At 36.1% G+C, this 20,115-nt stretch overlaps 1 protein-coding gene across 1 annotated transcript in view; it reads right to left on the bottom strand.

The window, feature by feature from the left end:
• The window catches only part of LOC128857516 (tyrosine-protein phosphatase 10D), a 43,482-nt gene that overhangs the window by 5,775 nt on the left and 17,592 nt on the right, over positions 1-20,115 (bottom strand). Inside the window, exons 3-12 of the mRNA XM_054093267.1 lie at positions 15,570-15,848; positions 15,180-15,227; positions 7,240-7,912; positions 6,751-7,175; positions 6,245-6,676; positions 5,091-6,178; positions 2,450-2,756; positions 1,463-2,145; positions 1,138-1,396; positions 936-1,064 (exon numbers count right to left, since the gene is read on the bottom strand). Coding sequence (XP_053949242.1) covers positions 936-1,064; positions 1,138-1,396; positions 1,463-2,145; positions 2,450-2,756; positions 5,091-6,178; positions 6,245-6,676; positions 6,751-7,175; positions 7,240-7,912; positions 15,180-15,227; positions 15,570-15,848 — 4,323 coding nt within the window. The remainder of the gene's footprint in view (positions 1-935; positions 1,065-1,137; positions 1,397-1,462; positions 2,146-2,449; positions 2,757-5,090; positions 6,179-6,244; positions 6,677-6,750; positions 7,176-7,239; positions 7,913-15,179; positions 15,228-15,569; positions 15,849-20,115) is intronic.

The following is a 20,115-nucleotide window of genomic DNA, read 5'->3' as shown; positions in this document are numbered from 1 at the left end:
GTCAGAATGAATTATTTATTTGCCCACTGCAATTTTAGTGTTAGCCCTGAATTTCTAACTTTTGTTATAAAAAGTTTTGATTTTCGTTATAGAATTGATTTAAATATTTGTTAAGTTAAAGAATTAAGAAATAGAATAATATTTCAAAATAATAATAACAACTTTTTAATCGCATCATAGATTAAAATTTTTTTTGAAAAAACTCAAAAATTTTTTGGTACTGCTATTTTCGTGCCCGCAACTGTATATGGTTTTTGAACAAAAAGAACTAACAAAACTAAAAAAAAAAAATACGAACAACTTTTGTATACAAGGTGGCGAATATTAATTATACAATTTTTTTTAACAACTTTTTACTCAATAAAAAAAATGATTTCGAGTGATCAAAGTCCTTATTTTGACCTTTACGCGGCCCATTGTTTGTCTGTTTGAATACTGCAGTTGTTTATTTCAAATATGATTGACGTACGACGCCATTGGCAAAAATTATAAATCTTCCGATAGAATGATTAATTTTGCGCCACCTTGTATTTATACATATTTGCATTTGCTTTTGCAGGAATTGCTTTCCATACATCTGAGAAACTAAAAATATTTTTAAATATATGTATATAAATAATTGCAATGATTACTTTTAACTTAATAAAAAGACTATCCCTGGGAATATGAGATTTTTTTATGTAAGATATTTTCACTTTCTGTGAAATGTACTTAGATGCCTAACGAGAATAAACACGAATAACCTTAAACCAGCCCAACCAAACGGTCTAACTCTGTTAAGAAGTTATGCTTTACTTAGAACGCTTTTACATTTTTTGTACCATCAAAATCAACACCAAAACCGAAAAATTAAATAAAAAAATATTAAAATTGTAAAATCTGTTAGTTCAAATTACAAAAAGCAACAACAAGAAAAAACATGAAAAAGGACTCACCTTCGTAGCCTTCATTGTCATGAATTTCCCGCGCAGGTCCAACAATGTTCTCCTTACCTTCAAGCACAGCCAACAAACACTGATGAATGCAGATGTACTGCTGTTCCGTTTGCACCATCCAAACACGTTCTGCAACAACAAAGAAATGCAATATGGTTAGAGCGTAAAATATTTCGTTATTTGAAAAAATTCTTTGATTTACCTTTACGCATGGCATAGACTATGCCGAAAATGTCGACAAAATCTGACGTCTTTATCTGCTGTAGAATGCGATCGAGTGTGATGAATGTGCCCGAACGACCCACACCAGCACTACAATGCACCACTATTGGGCGTTGATCGGTGCCGATACGATCGCGGAAAGCACGCACGAAACGCACCAGAGTTTGTGGTGGATTTGGAACACCGAAGTCCGGCCATGTGGTAAAATGGAAGTGACGCATGATGCGCTGCTCACTGCCCTGTTTGAAAAAAATTCATAAAATCAGGTCTTATAGCAAAAACTGATATAGTTTTTAAAAACCTACCCTGCACAGCATAAATTCGGTCATTACCCAATCAGCATAGTGACTGTCATTCAATATTTGCACTTTGATATCACCATAAAAGACGGGCACCGTATCGTTTGGCCAATACTGATCGCACTTCTCACGTCCTTTCTCAAAACAGCGAGTCAACATCACAATGGCACGCGAATTACTCTCCCAACACATGCGCCAGAAATCGTCACGTGTCGAATGCAATGGGCCTTGTGTGACAATAAATTCACGCGGCGAATTATGGCCTGGCACATAGTTTGCATTAATATAGTCGGAGCCCTCATCATCGTCGACTGGCTGCAGCTTGAAGCGCGAGTGATCGTAAGGTAAAATGTTGGTGAAACGATTTTTGGGACGATTGCATGGTAGATCAGCGAATGTGCATGGCTGATCGCGTCCGATATGCTTTAGTTCTTCAAATTCCTCACTAAAACGGAAATCCGAATCGGCCGACATCAGACGATAGTGTTCCGCGAAATTCTTTATCAACACGGGACGGTTTTGTTCGATTACGCTGTCTGGCAGCGACATGTTGTCGTTGGCACGAGAGTCTTTGGTTGCTTTGCGGCAACTGTTGCGACGACGTTTAAATACAAACAAAGTAATGAGTAACACAAAAATAATGGTTAGTGGCACGGTGATGGCGACGATCAGCGAAGTGTTGTCTTGATCTGTGAAGGGGAAAATAATGAATAAGTAAGTTGAAGCTGTGCGTTAAGTTTAATAAGTAAAGGAATTAAAAAAAAAATGAAAAAAACTATTTGTTATGCGCCTCCCGTTTAGTATACTCACCAGGTGAGATCAATAGATCTTTAGGTGCATATATTTTTTGTGCAAGACATGGCATAGGGGAAATTGAAAATTTGTAAGCAAATCTCAGTAGACAATTGCATGGTTTTCATTATTCATAATATTTATAATTACAAATGTGAAATATCACTTATAAATTGAATTTTATATAATTCATCTATTCACCTGTTTGTATCGGGAAACTGTAGGCGGTGTCGGTAAATTTGTCGGGTGCTGTGAATGCTCTCACTTTCACCTTGTACGTGGTGCCAGATTTTAGCGGTCCATTACAGTAGCCTATTTTACGATTATCGCAATTTTCTGTGCCAATAGTAAAGTCCTCTACGGAGCGATTTTCAAATGGATAATATGGGTCGATTGCTTGATACGGCAGCCATACACTATACGATTGCACATCATGCCAACTGGGCATCTCTAGGCCCGAAGCATTTTTGGTGTCATCCTCGGCGACAATGATTGTGTACCAACGAACCTTAAATAGAAGGATATTTATGTACGTACTTATATGCAAACCATTAAAAGAACAAATATTACTTATATTTATAATTCTAAAAGTATATAATACACAGTATACTTAGTCCTGCCATAAGTTCTGTTACAAGCTAAGTCCGTTATAGATATAAAATTAGAAACGTTTTTTTAAGGGGTTAGGGGCTCAGAATTTTCTTTTTAATTTTCTTCAAATCTACCCGACCTCCGAAGAAATCTGATGTTGTAGTGCCAAAGAGCCAAGCCTGATTCGAGCGAAGGCGGGGCAGACACACAGAAAGTGGTCCGCCGTCTCATCCTTCTCTCCACATGCTGGGCAGCGTGCACTGTCTGAGATGTCTACTTTTTCCATGTGGTTCGCTCACAAAAAGTGGCCCGCCATCAGTCCAACCAGCCTCCTACAGTCCCCTCTGCTTGTGACAGGAGGAACTGCGACAGTTGGTCGGACATGACAGGTAACATCAGTTTTGTCCATCTGCAGCCTTTTTCAGCCTGTCAAGCTCGCTTGTGGGTTAGAGCAACCGTTTGCCAACCGTGGCTTTAATGGCTGCAGAAGGGAGTGGCAGAACGGGCTCTGGGCCAAAAAAGTTGGCCTCAGAGCCCAGTCTGGCTAAAGGGTGAGAGATCTCGTTACCCGAGATACCCCCGGGATACGTGTGAGTATCAGGCTAGCAAAAAAAAGATGATTGAAAATCATCATTTTTCGGGCCTGACTACTCCTAACCCCATAAGTTCTGTTACAAGTTAAGTCCGTTATAGATCTGAAATTTTAATACTTTTTTTAATGAAGTTTTTTTTATTTAATCATGTAAATAAAAAAATAATAAGTTTTAGATTTTCATTCGAAATTGTCCCCATTTGCTTTTACTCGAGCCTTTAAACGAATAGGCCATCCAGCTATTTCAGCACGCACGGTTCCCACGAATATTAACTTCACTGCTGGAACCAAAGATTGTTTGAGACTCTCAAAATTTCTGTGAGGTCTTCGACAGGCCATGTTCTCCAATTCTGACCACAAACTGTATTCCCATGGATTCAGATCTGGACTTTCAGACGGCCAATCTTCTGCGGCTATGAACCCAGGAATATTTTTTTTAGCCACTGTTGGGGGATTTTTGCCTTATAAGCTGCAGCAGAATCTTGCAGGAAGATTCAAAGCTCTCCATTGAAGAGAGTAGTGTTCAACTGCTTTTTCACGCTTTCTAATACATCCTGCTGGTAGACTTTTGTCCCGGTCTTAACCTTTTTTCGCAGCAATAGCAAGTTTTTTAATATTTCTCAACTTTGTTGCAGCAAAAACCGATCCATTTTGCAAATGTCTAACCGTTTACTAAATTTACGATAAATCACGGATGCTAAAGGGTTCTCCAATAAGAGGTGTTATTTTGATATTCAAAGAAAATGCTATTTTTATTTATTTTTATTTTTATATAAATGATCGGATGTTTATTTCATTATAAAGAGGAAGGTATGCCGTTAATAGTGGAAAATAACATCAGGCAAATGACCACCACGACCACGCTTACAGGACAATATCCTTTTCATGAAATTTTCCATAACCGAATTGCAAAGTGGCTGCCCTACAGGTATGTCCTCGATAGCCTCACGAATTCCATCTTTCAGGTCTTGAATCGACCCTGGGTTGTTGGCGTAGACCTTCTCTTTCAGGTGGCCCCAAAGAAAAAAGTCACAAGGTGTTAAATAACAAGACCTCGGTGGCCAATTGTGATCACCTCTTCGAGAGATAAAACGGCCCGGAAACTTTTCCCGTAAAAGATCAATGGTTTCGTTGCTTGTGTGGCACATAGCGCCATCTTTTTGAAAATAAACGTTGCCCAGATCAATACCATCCAATTCCGGCCATAAAAAAATCGTTAATCATCTCTCCTGTTTAACACCTAACACCTGTTATTGGAAAACCCTATATTTTGGCGGTAAAAATAGAAAAGTCGGTAGTTCCTATTCCAAGCGCTAGATAGACGACCCTCTTTATAAAAAAAATATATTTTCAAGACGGTTATTCAAAACGTGTATATCTACGCAAAGCATCGGCCCCTTTTATTGTAAAACCTCAACATGCGGAACACTTTTCGCAAATTAACTTGAGCAAACAAAATATTTTCATCTAAATTAACTCAGAAATAAAGACGCTGATGATTTGTATTCACGCGTTTTTAATTCCCTGTACTTTCATTTGACCAAATCACAGTCCAATTTTCTCCTCTCCTTTTTGTATGCATTTCTATTAATTTAAACCTACATTTAGACACATTCAAATGTGCATATTTTGTATATTTTGTGCCCAAATTTAACTTACCGGTCCATTTTGATCGGAGAAATAGTTCTTACGGAAGCGTATCTGTATTGTCTGTGAGCTGCGATACACCTCGGTGGGCACAACCTGTGTCGCTGGACGTGGAGGCGCCAAAATTGGCATTGTCTGCTTATACTCGCGCTCCGGTCCATAACCAACAGATGTTTTCGCTTGTATCTTAAAAATATATGTTTCGCCCGGCTTCAAATTTCGTATAGCGCCTGTTGTCTCAGTTGATTCGAATTGATGTGTTCGCATTTCAGTGACATTGTTCACATTCATGTAGGTGATGGAGAACTGACGAATAACACCGTTAGCTTCACTCGACGGCAGCAACCATTCGAAAACAATTTCACTGGGTTGGACATCTATCGGATGGAAACGTTCAACACGACCAGGCACTGCTTCATTTGTGCTAAAGCTTGCCGAGAGTGGTGAACTGCTGCGCAACACTGAAGATTCAGTGCCCGAACGCACGACAACTGTGAATGTGTAATTGCGATGTGGACGAAGATCCGTGATGGTAATTTCATTGCGGACGGTGATATTTTGTGCGAGAATGTTGTCGGCGGTTAAGTATTGCACATCGAAATCGTTATATTCACCCTTTGGAATGTCCCACTTAAGCGAGATTTCAGTATCAGTGATGTTGGTGGCATGCAACTGGGTAATGGGTTCAGGAAAGAGACGATCTTGACGTTGTATAGGCTGACTAGACACACCACCACTCACTGTCCAGACAGTGATGTTATAAAGACGTCCGGGTATCAAGCCAGTGAACGTGACTTTGCGATCTGTGTCGTTAGCGAGCTTTTCCTTATCTTTTATCTCGGGATCACCGAGTGAGAAACGGTAGATATCGAATTTCGAAGATGACTGTGGTGTGGGCGTGTAGGATAGAGTGATGGTATCGCGCTCATCCTCTTGCCTATCATTAACAACAACCACTTCGGACTGAATTAGCGGCATGGTGCGCGCGGAAAAGTGTGTGGAGCGTGAGAAGATACCATAGGAAGTGGTTTGTATATCGAAATTGTACTTTATGCCAGGCATAATATCGCTTATCAAAACTCGCACGGAGGAAGACTCATCTTGTGACGAATAAGCAAAAATAAAAATTATACAAAATTCACTAATTTAAAAGCTACTCAACTAACCTGACTTATTCTCGGGTACAGTTTTAGTTTGCGCCTTGTTGGGAATCTCTGAGGGCCACCATTTAACTATATACGACTCTACGCGTCCTTCGGGCTTAGGCCATTCCAAAGTGATGTTGCGTGCGTCCACCCAAGGTACGATATTCGATACCTCATTAGGTGGCACAGTATAAACCACTTCTTGTGCATTGGGACTCTCTACGCCGAAGCTCACTGTGTTCACTTGTATGGTGTACTTCTCGCCCTTGATCATCTCGGTAATGTCTGCTTCTGTGGAACGTACGCTAGGCAAATTTACCCACTGTTCTTTGGCCTCAGTGCGATAACGCATCGAGTATTCTGTGAAGTCGCTATTTTCGGGAGGTGCCCAATGCACCAGTACCGAATTGCTGCGCACTGTCTCGATGGACATATTGCGTGGCGGATTGGGAACTGCGTAATTGAAATATGGAAGGTGTTTTTTTATAGTTTTCGTATTCAATTTCGCTATTTAAGTCGTTACTTACACACTGCTTGGAAATATGCATGCGGCTCACTTCTCAAACCATGACTGACGGCAAAAACTTTCACCTCATATCCAGCGCCGGCATGCAAGTTGGTTATGACTAGACGTGACTCCTTTGTATCTATGGTGCGCACTTCGGAGGTGCCGTTGCGCGAATAAAGCACTTCATATTTCTCCTGTTTGGAGTTCACATCACTCTTCCAGCTTATATTTAGACCTGTCCGTATGCTCTTTAGATCCTCAATTATGGGTGATGATGGACGTGTTACAACGAAAATTGTGGTTTCATTCGACTCCATTTTCTTTGAGACTGCCTCCACAGAAAGCGAATAGTTGCGACCTGGTAGCAGACTTTCCAAAATAGTGCTTGTTCGGTCGGTGGTAAAAGTGCTGGTGTCGCCATTGAAAGTCTCCAACTCGTGGTAGCTAAGAAAGGGCATTAAAATTATTATAAAATTACTTATTTATTTATCGAGTAAAAACTCCTTACGCTATGCGATACTCATCCTGCGTACTCGAGGGATCCGGTTCCCATGTGATGCGCATCGTATTCGTTTTGTCATCATTGAATGAGCGCAAATTGTGCACTGGCAATGGACGTAGCGTTACATCGCCAGCCGCAGGCCACGATGTCACTTTCCCCGAAACGGTTTTCACAATCACATTAAATGTTTTACCCGGTTCGGTGATGTCACGAAAGTCGAAGTAGGCAATCGGATCATTGGTTCGCGACACAGTTGATTGCCTACGCGATGCTGCTAATGAGACTTGGTACTTGTCGAACTCTGATATGCCTTTTGGCGCTTCCCACAATACTCGAAATGAATTCGATGTTATGTAATCCTTATCGAATGTGACGTTCAGCGGTCGCAATGGGACAGTGCGATATTGTGCGGTAGTCGGTGGGGATATTTCATCTTCTGACATGGTTTGCACGGATATGTTGTAAGCGCGGCCGGGTACGAGCCCTTTAAAGGCCGCTTGTGCGGGACCGGGCGGTTCGCCTTCCTTCTCCACATACAACACACTTTCTAATGCATCCGGCGGTTCGATGGATACTTTGTAGTGGGTATAAATGCCAGCTGGATATGGTGGTTGCCAAAGCACGAGCAATGTGGTCTCATTGCGGAACCATACAATGAATTTACCGGGTGTATTGGGCTCTATTCGGATTAGTCGGTTAACGAGTGTGTGAGTGTTGGATGAAGTAAAACATGAACGAGATAAGAATGTGTTTATAAGTAATGGCTTTGAATTATAAATATGTATATGTAGGCATATATGAGGTTAGCGTAAAATATATATAACATTTATACGATGCTTGAATGCAGAAGCAATTTGCAAGCTCTTTACATTTCCTAATTTTTTGTGCGGCATGCTGAATTAGTGCTGAAGAAATTATTCTAATATATATAATATAATAAATATTATGAAGTAATATTTGTAACTACTTTTTACACTTTTACTTACGTTATTTTGATAAACAGCTACTTTTCAACTAAAAATATTTGTAAGTATGAAAAATTATTTTATGTTGTATGATAAGTTATCATTGACCAAACAAAATTCTTAAAACTATTACCAAATATTAATGAATTATGGTAAACAAATTTCAATAGGTGTGGCCAACATAGTACTATTAACCGGCCCTCGTGGAATTTGAAGGAATCAGCTGATTCGCTGACGTAACCGAGGCCATGACAGTGGTTTGTTTACGAACAAACTGAGATTGCGAATAAAATCAACACAGTCTCGGCTCAAGTTACTTCGTTGCTGGCTGAACAATGATTGATTAAATGAGCATACAAAATAATGCAAGTGAAATAAGTAGGCAAAATTCTGCGGTATGGCGTGAAAGTCCGAAGTAACCACAATTTCGCTTCGGATGGCCAACCCTGTAATCTAACATTCTTGTATAGCGACTACCTCAGGTAAGTGGATTTGGGTTCGAACTTCGAAGCCTATTGCGGTTATGTAAATATGCGAAAAAATGTTATCAAATGGCAGGCGATCTTCGTCAGACCATAACAAACCTCCGTGTGCATTTCTGCCATGAAAAAGCTTCTGACGTTAAATCGACTTTATTTATTTAAATAAAACATTTGAGAGCGTTAAGAAGCGGGCTAGCTCATCGGGCATTTGGAATTTGAACCGATTTCTTGGACCTTGGCAGATAATAAAATATCCGTTATGTACCAGAAATTTAGTTTATGGGTGGAAATCCACAAAATAGATTATTTTTCACTTGACGTGGAGACGATTTATGAGTTGAACGCAGCCGAATCTTGCAAAAATATACGGAAAAATTGGGTTAGGCGTCATGGACGTCATTCAAATTCATTAATCGGCTTTTATTTATTGCCGAATTAAATTAAATTCCGAATGACAGATGGATGTTAATACAGGAAACACATATATAGAATTATATTGATGAATTTAATTGCATAAACTTCAGCTGCCAGTGCCAGTTCCTATGACGACTATTTACCTTTTATGTTACAAAAATGCCCTTCGTTGTTTTTTAATATTTTTTATTATAATAAAATAAAGTAATCAACTTTTCGATTAATTGTGGAATAAACTTCTATTTCACGGTTGGCTCAGCCAGTACTCGTCTTAAGAGTTTGGCTCCCGTGCATAATTTTGATCTTTAAAAATAACCCAAACAAGTCTTAACGCATCATACAATTTAATCACTGCTCCGAAGAATTGAGAATTTTATTATAATATTCACATGGTCATTTTATCCGGTTTACGATAGGGAAAAATAATTAGACAAAGAGACGAGACTTTGACTCAGCTGCGGTTTGAATGAACGCATGTGCACTGTATTCGCCTCCCAGGCATAGCATTACGACACCTGAATACGACACTTTTTTCAATACTCTTGGTACAAGATTTCTGGTAGGGGGCGACTACAACGCCAAACATACATGGTGGGGCTCACGTACTCCTAACCCAAAAGGAAGAGAGCTTTATAAATGTATTGTTAAAAATAATTTTAAAACGTTGTCGACGGGGGAGCCTACCTACTGGCCGAGTGATCCATCGAAAATTCCGGATTTATTAGATTTTGCTGTATACAATGGTATCCCAGCCCAATTACTGGAAGTTGTCAGTTCTGAAGAACTCAGCTCAGATCACTCTCCAGTCATTATCAGTTACGACACTCTAACTAGCCTACGGCAACAGAAATACAAAACATTAACTAGTAAGAGTCAAATAAAAATTTTTCAAGATTGGCTAACCCAAAATTTGGAACTTAATATTTCAATTAAAACAACAATTGAGCTAGATAATGCAGTCGAATATTTCACAAATAAAATCCATGAAGCGGCCATTTTTTCTACTCCCCAAAAAGGTAATGAGATCAAATATCGTAGCCGTATACATGTATGTGGAGAGATAAGAGCATTAATTAAGCATAAGAGACGCCTTCGAAAAAAATGGCAAACTACTAGGAATCCAAGAGACAAAACTGCTCTAAATAAAGCAACAACTGAAGTCAAAGAAAAACTAAACGAATTTAGAAATAAATCAGTATCAGACTATATACACAGCCTAAACGATAGAAATGTTGATGATCATAAGATTTGGAATGCTACAAAATATCTCAAACATCCCAAAAAGAGAAATGCGCCTATAAAAGATTGTGGCAACGTTTGGTGTAGGACAGACAAGAGTAAGGCTTATGCATACGCTAGATATTTAGAGGCAATGTTTTCTCCGTTTATAAACCAAAGCAACAACGATGATGATGTGTTAGCATTTCTCGATACCCCATGTCAACTATCTCTACCGATCAAACATATTACACCGAATGAAATTCGCTCTGAAATTAAAAACCTGTGTAACAACAAATCTCCTGGATATGATAAAATTGACGACAAAGTAGCCAAGTGTTTGTCGAAAAAAGGAGTTATGTTCTTAACTCTGTTATATAACTCAATATTAAGATTAAACTATTTTCCTACACAGTGGAAGTGCGCCGAAATAGTTATGGTCCTTAAACCGGCAAAACCTGAAAATCAAATATCCTCTTACAGACCAATCAGCTTATTGACAATATTCTCCAAAATATTCGAAAGACTATTTTTGCGCAGAGTATTCCCAATACTGAAAGAAAATAAGGTCATACCCGAACATCAATTTGGTTTTCGCCGATACCATGGTACACTTGAACAATGTCACCGTGTTGTTAATTTCATAACCGACTCCTTTGAACGAAGGGAATATTGTTCAGCCGTATTTTTGGATGTACAAAAGGCATTCGACAAAGTATGGCATCAAGGTTTGTTATATAAATTAAAAAAATACTTCCTGCACCATTTTATCTAACACTAAAGTCTTACCTCACCGAAAGATCATTTTACGTTAAGGTAAATGAAGAAATAACTGATATTAGATACATAAAAGCTGGAGTACCACAGGGTAGCGTACTCGGTCCTATACTTTATACGATTTTTACATCTGACATACCCGAAACCGAAAATGTCCTAATGGCTACATACGCTGATGACACCGCTATACTAGCTTCAAGTCCGTCCCCAATTGATGCAACCAATCTAGTTCAGATAGAACTAAACGAGATACAGACGTGGCTGGACCGATGGAAATTAAAAGTTAACACAAACAAATCTGTGCATGTTTTGTTTTCATTGAGACGGAAAGAATGCCCTTCACTCTATCTAAATGGTAATATAATTCCCAAACATGATACGGTCAAATACCTTGGCATACATTTGGACAAACGGCTAACCTGGAAATGCCATATTCAAGCAAAAAAAACCCAGTTAAAGATAAAAACAAACAAACTTTACTGGCTACTAGGACCAAAATCAACACTTAATCTAAATAACAAAATATTAATATATAAGGCTATACTAAAGCCAGTATGGACCTACGCAGTACAACTGTGGGGAACTGCTTGCAATTCTAACATAGAAATTCTGCAAAGATATCAGTCAAAAACTTTAAGGCTTATCACAAGTGCACCCTGGTTCGTCACAAATAAAGCCATACATACTGATCTAAAAATTCCCTTTATAAAAGATGAAATTAAAAAAATTACCACAAAATATTTACAGAGATTAAGTTATCACGATAACCCGCTAGCAATTGCATTACTTGATGAAACTAATGAAATTAATAGACTTAAAAGACATCATGTATTAGACATTCCATTCAGAACCTAATAGATAAATCTAATATTAAAATGTATTAAAATCTAACACATAAGTCTGAATATAAGTGTACATTAATCGTAGTATACACATATATCATTATTGACCTCAATGGAGCTCAATAATATAAGTCAAATTGTTAATAGTTAGATAATTTGCTTATTATTTTAAAAATAGATTGCAAATAAACGACAAAAAAAAAAAAAAAAAAAAAATTTATAGGATTGAGTATAAGAAAATTGAAAAAAATTCGAAAAATTAAAAAAAAAAAATTATAATTGTGAAACAAATTTTATAATTTTGAAAATAAAAAATTTATAATGCGGAAAAATTTATATAAATAAAAAAAAAATATATAAATACGAAAAAAATTTTATAATTTTGAAAAAAAATTTATAATTGTAAAAAAGTTTAATAATTTAAAACAAAAAATTTATAAATGCGAAAAAAATTTTATAATTTTGAAAAAAAAAAAAAATTATATTTGCGAAAAAAATTTATAATTTTGAAAATTTTGCTTAGAGTTTTTCCAAGTGCAATATTCTCGGTTCTTTTCAAAATATATGTTATATATTCTTATATTTAATTTTTTTGAACAATGTGCTACTTCAGATTTATTTTATTTTATTTATTCTTTTTTTCAAAAATTACATAACAATTTTTTTACAACAATTTTTAACGTAAACATTTAATTTTTATTTTTTCGCAATGTTTTTCTTAGAAGTATATTTTATCTTTATAAATACAATATATTTAAAAACGTTAAAAGGAACTCTGTATTCATTGAACAGGTAGTAGCAGTAGACCAAGAACAACAAAAAAAAAAGAAAACTGGAAAAATTTTCAAAAATTATAATCTTGGGATTTATGCAAGGTTGAAAATTTTGATGTAGTGTTTTTCAAAGTAAAATATTGTCGGTTTTTTTAGCTTTCAACCTTTTTTTTTTGTTTAAAGCACCCATCCACATTTTTTTTAATTTGTTTATGTTTCCTTTCAAAAATGACATCAAAAACATTCGTACAATTTTTAAACAAAAACAGTTCTTTTTTTGCCCAAAATTTCTTTTTAGAAAGTATATTTTATCCTAAAAATGGAAAAAGTATTATATGTAAAAAATAAAAAGGAACCGAAAAAATTTTAGTTTAAAAAACTCTATAACCAAGGTACATTACACAGGCAGTAGGTTAGGTTAGGTTGACCTGGCTGGCTGAAAGCCATCATCATAGCCCTATTACGTTTCTTTGTAGAAGACATCTTGTAATACTTTGGAGCTCTATCCCCGAGAAGTATTCCAACTTCTCATATTGTAAAGCTCCTAAGCATTTTAATCTGGTTCTAGCTAATGCAGGGCAAGAACATAGAAGATGTTCTAGCATTTCCCTCTCTTCTAGTTCATTGCAAAATCTGCAGCAATCATTGTTTGTAATTCCCACCTGCTATGCGTGTGCCACAGTCAAATTTGGCTATCTGGCCTGTCAGCATACGTACCTGTATGATAGTTCTGCTTTCCTTTCTACACATGTTTTTCGCGTTTTTACAAGTGGATAGATTATTCCACTTCCTCTCTCATAACCTCCTGTTTTCATATCCGCAGCGATGTCATACCGCATTTAAAGGTTTTAGTATGTCGTTTTCTTGTTCGAATTGTCTGTAAATATCGCTTTTGATAATCTCATCTACAATTTCGTTTCCTTATGTCCGGGTACCCAATAGATATGCAACCGTCTGTCTGCGGCTAATGTCTCTATGGCTTCCCTGCTTTTTAGAACATTTTTAGATGAAATTTCATATGAGTTTATCGCTTTTATCGCAGCTTGGCTGTCAACGTATATATTTAGTTTGGATTTGTTTGATGTCTTTGCGAGTGCTATTTCCGCAGCCTTACCTACAGCAAAGACTTCTGCTTGAAAGATACTACAGTTGTCAGGAAGCTTAAATGGCTGCCTGATGCCTAGCTCTGCGCAATAGATCCCTGCCTCCTCCTAATATTTTCGAGTAAATATATTAAAAGTATTCGGGTTAGGTAAACAGGTAGTAGCAGTAGAGCAAAAATAAAGCGCAATACATTTTGTTTTTATTTTGATCCCAAAATTGTTAAAATCTTAAACAAAGATTTTACAGTTTAGAGTAATTTAATTTTCACAATGTAGACACCAAATAAATATAAAAAAAATCGAATCTGCTGCAAGGCGAATCTATTAAAGGTGGTTTTGGTAAATCAGCTGATTTGTTTTTTTTTCTTTCGCCGTGTCTATTTGGCCGTCAGCGCAGAATGAAACAAGGCGAATTCATTCTTTGTTTTCTACTTTGCAGTGACAATTAAACGTACAAAACATTATTGTTGGTGTAGTGCCACCAACTTTAATGAATGCGCCTTGACCTTGGCTATATCAAAAATTTTAAAAATTTAATAAATCTTAAAATTATAAAATTATATTCAAAATATTTAAAGTTTACTTCTTATTATACACAAGCCTACAAATAAATGAGAAGAGGAAGAATTTTGCCAAGAATTGACGACAATGCCCAAAATACTTGGTTCACTTGACATGGCATCGCTCAAGAGTAATAGTAATTTGCTAGGCATGCATGCTAAAAAAATTAAATAGACTCTTGAGTAAAGCGAATAAATTACAAATAATTACACAGAAAGGATAGTCGTGCGAATTACCTTTATAAAGTGCGAAACATTTAAAGAAGTTTTTTCTGATTACGAGTAGTTGTAAATATATACATATGCACCTATGTGTCTGTGAACTTTTGGCAAAACAACTTCTTTGACTTTAACAACTTTTGCTCTTTTATCGAAGAATTTAATATTTTAGTTCAGATTTTCTTTACATCAGCTGCCTATATACATATGTAAATGACCCCGAAATTTATTGCTTCACAGATAAAAAGTGCTAAGCCGATTCAAGTTGTTTTGGAAAAAGCCCACAGAACATCTATACATATAACAGGTATTCTTGTAAATTAATAAAATACTGTTTTACGGTAATTCGAAATTATTTTATTACTCTATGAACACAGATATACTCGAATTTCGAACATTATTGCAACTACATACAATTGTTTTTGCGTTTACATTAGTGCTATACATACAGATATTGTTGTAATAATAAATAAATGAATGTGTCACAACAACAAACGACCAAGAATTGATTATTTAGTATCGTAAAGTACAGTTATTAGGCCATTCAATCCAGTATATTAATAAATGAGTGCAAATGTTTGAAGTTTGGTTACCTCGCAGAATTTTTATATCCAGCAATTCTTTATGCCGCGTCCTTCTACCTTTTAGTGGCGTAATGAATAGGCAAGTATTAGCAAAGATTTGATAAAGTTTAATAATTAATATGTAGATTTGTTTGCTCGTGTATCAGTCACAAATGTGTTTTAATTACTAATTTCATATTAATAGTAGGAAAGGAATAACCTTTTTAGTGACAAATCTGAAACTAACACCAAAGCATTGTATGATTTTTTGTTTGTTTGTATGTTTTGCTAAAGCCTTTGCGTAAAGCGTTGTTTTTTTTTTTTTCTTCCTAATTTCTTAAATTAAACATCCATTACTCCCTAATTCCGCTTAGTAGTAACATTTATTAGGCCTGAGTTCGCCTTTGTTTCGAGACTTACTTGTTGTGAAATTTCGACTGGTATACGCCACCGATTCCTTGCCATCGTAGACGGTGTAGGCTTGCACCTGATATGTGGCGCCGGGCGTCAACTCTTTGACGCTATGTTGGAATGTATTATTCACTACGAATGTGCGATTATATGAGCTGGAGGCCCCCGAAAGGCCGAGCACTTTGATGCGAAAGGATGTGTAGTTGCCTTGTGTGGGTGGTGACCATGAAATGATTGCATTTTTGCCGCTGCGCACTTGTACGGACAGATTCGAGGGAGGATCGGGCGCTGCAAAAAAAGTGAGAGAAGATTGTTATTTTAGAATTTATTATTATTTTAATTAATGGGAGATTTAAAAAAATAAGTTGTTAAAAACGCTTGACAATATTTAGGTACGCTAGTATCAAGTGGTCAATTTGTATTACATAGTTATTTTTAGAGAACGTACGTATTTTTTGTTAAAAAACTTTATCAACTTTTTGTTTTTGTAACTTTATTTTGAATACTGGAACTATTAAAGTTGATGACACTAGACCAACCACGTTTTGTATATTAGAATGTCACGATAAAAGAAAGTAGAGTAGTTTTAAATAAAGGGTGGTTAAATTTCAAGCTCCGATGAATGTGAACCACACCTAAGCGTCAACGACACCGTTGGACTTCTTTCTTTGGGGTTCTTTGAAAGAAAAGGTGTATGTCGATAAGCGAGCAACAATTCAAGAGCTAAAGGATGAGATAATTCGGCACATTAACGGCATAGAACCTCAATTATGCCTCAGCGTCATCGAAAATTTGGCCCATCGGATGGAGGTGTGCCGCCGAGGCCTCGAAGGCCATTTGACCGATATTTTATTCCATACATAATTGAGCCATACCAATATTATCATAATAAAGAGAAATGACATAGGTATATTCCTAAAAAAATTGTATTTTATTCAAAATCAACACCGGCCCTTGAAACTTAACCACCCTTTAGAACGGCAATGCATCCTTCCTTTTTCGAAAGAAAAAAAATCGGCTTTAATCGAAGCTAATGAATTATGTTGAATAAAATTGTTTTAAAATATCTTTTGCTCCTCTATCGGGAGTGCCTAGTGATCAATTGCTCAATGTCATTGTTGCAGGCAAAAGCAACAATGGCCAAAATACGAGGCTTCCGAAATTATAATAAACAACACTTTAAGTTCACTGTATTTTATTTCTTGTTCATGAAATATTTTATAAGTATATGAATTTAAAGTTTATGAAATTAATAATGTTTAACAAGTTGTTTAAATTGCGTTAACTTAGAAGTGAAGTTTTTATATATTGTCGCGCCTCGTACGCGTCTGAATTTCCGTAAGCAACTGGACCTTTAAAGCACGCTTCGGTCAATTCAACGGCGCTTACAGTTCAGGCATAGTTGCATTTTTTGGTAAATATTACAAAAGAATTTTTTAGTATGAAGCGATAATTCAGGTTTAGTACATAAATATTTGAATACAGTTTTCGTCTAATTAGTACAAAAAACAATTTTAATATGGGATTGTATTATTAATCGGTAACAGTCATATTGATAGAAAATGCCAATTATTACCTTATTTGCCTTATAATAAAGGAAAGCAAAACTAAATATCTGAAAATCTGGCGCAGAGAAGAGAGACGAAATCCTGACAGCATTCGACTTGATAAATTCACTTTTGAGGGGTCCAGCACATTCAATATATGGGAGTTCTATTAAAATATGCCAACAGCAGTAACGAGGCCTTACAAGACAGAATAATGGTAGCAAACAAAGCAAACGTATTACATCGATACGAAATTGCTGAAGTTTAAGCTGATTACACGCAAATTTAAATTAAGCCTCTACGAGTCAATACAGGATTCGGCACTCGAAGTGTAACCTGTAACCGCTCGCCCAGCGGTGCATCAGCTGTCTGTTAGTTGGCTTAATGATAGTCCAGAGTATTCTTTACAAGCGCGCGGAAGCATTTTGCCGAGAGTAAACGCGAAAAAAGAAAATCTGTAGTGGGCTTCAAACGTAATAGTGTGATTGCATTATATTTGCCTGGAAAATCACAATCAGCGATTGCTCGTGAGCTCGAGCGCCCCGAAGTAAATAAGGTTTTTGTTTATCGCACCATTACTCGTTACAATGATACTGGTAGCATTGCGAAACGTCATGGAGTTGGTTATCAAAAGACTGCAATGTCACGTGAAATGGTTTAAAGGTGAAGAAGCGACTTGAGCGAAATCCCCGACGAAGTGCCAATCAAATGGCGAAAGAATTGAAAATATCTAGCCAGAGCATCCGCCACATACTAAAAAATGTTCTCAAATCAAGCCTTACAAGATCCAAAAGGTGCATGACCTAAAAATTTCAACTACTTTTTTGCTGTTGTTTCTACATGAAGTCGCTCGTGCAAGTAATGACGATCAATTTGAATCCAAAATCATTAAACTCGGTTCATTTTTGACTAAGTTATGAGCATTAAAAAAAAAAATTTCTTATATAATTAAAAAAAATCCATTTTGAGCCGAAAAACAAAATTGCTGATAAATCTTGAAAAAATTTTTTTTCGGGCTAACAAAAAAATACGTGTCTCATTATTTTGACCAGAGGGCAACATATTTGAGTTACATCGCAATCTTCGAAGACCCGAATAGCCCGGTTGAATTGAAATGGAAAGCATCAGTAAATAAAAAATATATCTAATTTTTTTGGCCATAGAACAAATTTAGGAGATAGCATCAATAAACATTTTATTTTGGGTCATTCTACTATGCAGTTGCCAGTTTCTTTTATTTTACTAAAAAAAATAATAATAATTGGCACGTAAATAAAGGTCTATTTTCAGAATTCTGATTTGTTTCATTATTACACTGATTTTTTTTAATACGATAATTTTTTTGCCTAACACTTTAAATGCATAATCCTATATATTTCTTAGGCAATTGGTTTGGAGCTTTTTATTTGGCGCTTTTTTATGGTAGAAATACACTCGGAAATTTGTCATTGGCTGCCGAAGGGCGACCGCTATAAAAAAAAATTGTCTACAATTTTGGTGTTTAATGAACGGAGATTCGTAGCAATGCAATTGCGAATGGTTTTTTTCTTTTCACTCCACTTGGGAGCATAGGGCGTCGACAAGACACAGTCTTGTGTTGGTTTCGTTAATCTATTTTGCTTTCTGGCAGGTTAGGCGATTAGCATACATACATTAATTTTTTTTATGGTGAAATGATTTTAAAGGTTTTAACAGAGGTTCTTTAACAGCTGAAGGGGATGTGTTTACAAAAAAGCTGAGATTGTGTTGGTGAGATATGAGAAAAAATCAACCAATGACACTTCGTTACCATCTGAAGAACGACTGATTGGACGAGTATGTGAATAAATGTGAAATGATCGTACAGAATTCGGCTGCCGAATCTTCCAAGTGACGAAGCAACCAAAGTTCTCCTCACAGTTTTCTTTTTCACCATAGCTAAATAGCAAACCTGGTAAAATCTAACATCCTTGGTGCATTATTAAGATCCGAAATGGATGTCTACGTAACAAAAGTAGAGAAGACGTGATCCTTATATATAGATTTGGTGAAGGAATACAAAGAGTGATTGAGAATAAGAAGCCCGATGCACATATTCATAATTATTTATTAATCCTACTTTGGCACTACATATTTTTGTACGCTAAGACCCATCTTTGCCAGTTCGACGACGCCTATTTTAAATTGTTGTGCAGTGCTTCCGATGTAAAATAACATCGGATTTTTTGGACCGGATTAAATGATTTATTTTTTATGTGTAATTGTTGAATTTTTCAGTTTTTGTACATGTTTTTTAATCTATAGGTTAAATAAACAAGTAAACTGTTTCTCGTTTCCAAAAAAATCCTCTGAGCTATATAGCGTTCTGAGGTTTCTTCAGCGGTGTTTTTCCTTACTTAGTGAGGAACTTCATAACAGCGCAAATCTTATTCTCATCCATAGTTATTTTTTTCTTTTCGATTCTTCTCTATTTGATACCGATCTTTATACATTCCGTGTCCTTTATATTTCCCTGGATCACTGCATTAACTGCAGTTATTGGTGGGTAATCGGTTTTAGTTTGTTCAAGGTTGATGACACGTTTTACGTTCAATTTAAATTTTTCTGGGCTAAAGCTATAAATTTCTATCGCGAAAATCAACAAAAACAAAATTAGAAAATATGTCACGCAAATTTACAATTTTACAAATTTATTTTTTAGTTATCAAATCAGTTTTAAAGTCTTCAATTTAAGTAGAAACATGTCCTGGTTAATATTTTCAAATGTTTTTTTATTTCTGTTTGTCATCTGAAATGCTCTTCTCTGCCATGCGAATACAAAAACCTTGTGCCCTACATCTTTGGAAATGCATTTCACAGCATATGTACAACCATTCATACATACACATACAGATGCAGTTTATGGCATATTGGCAAACATATAAACTAAAAATATTTGCATAGACTATATTTGATTGTAATTAGCAAATTGTTCAAAAGCCAGCCTCAAGTAATGAAAGTTTACTCAAATGTCATTCATTAATTGAAAA

This window comes from Anastrepha ludens, chromosome 3 (assembly GCF_028408465.1).
Source record: "Anastrepha ludens isolate Willacy chromosome 3, idAnaLude1.1, whole genome shotgun sequence".
NCBI classification, from domain to species: domain Eukaryota; kingdom Metazoa; phylum Arthropoda; class Insecta; order Diptera; family Tephritidae; genus Anastrepha; species Anastrepha ludens.
This window is presented reverse-complemented; position numbering and strand designations above follow the sequence as displayed.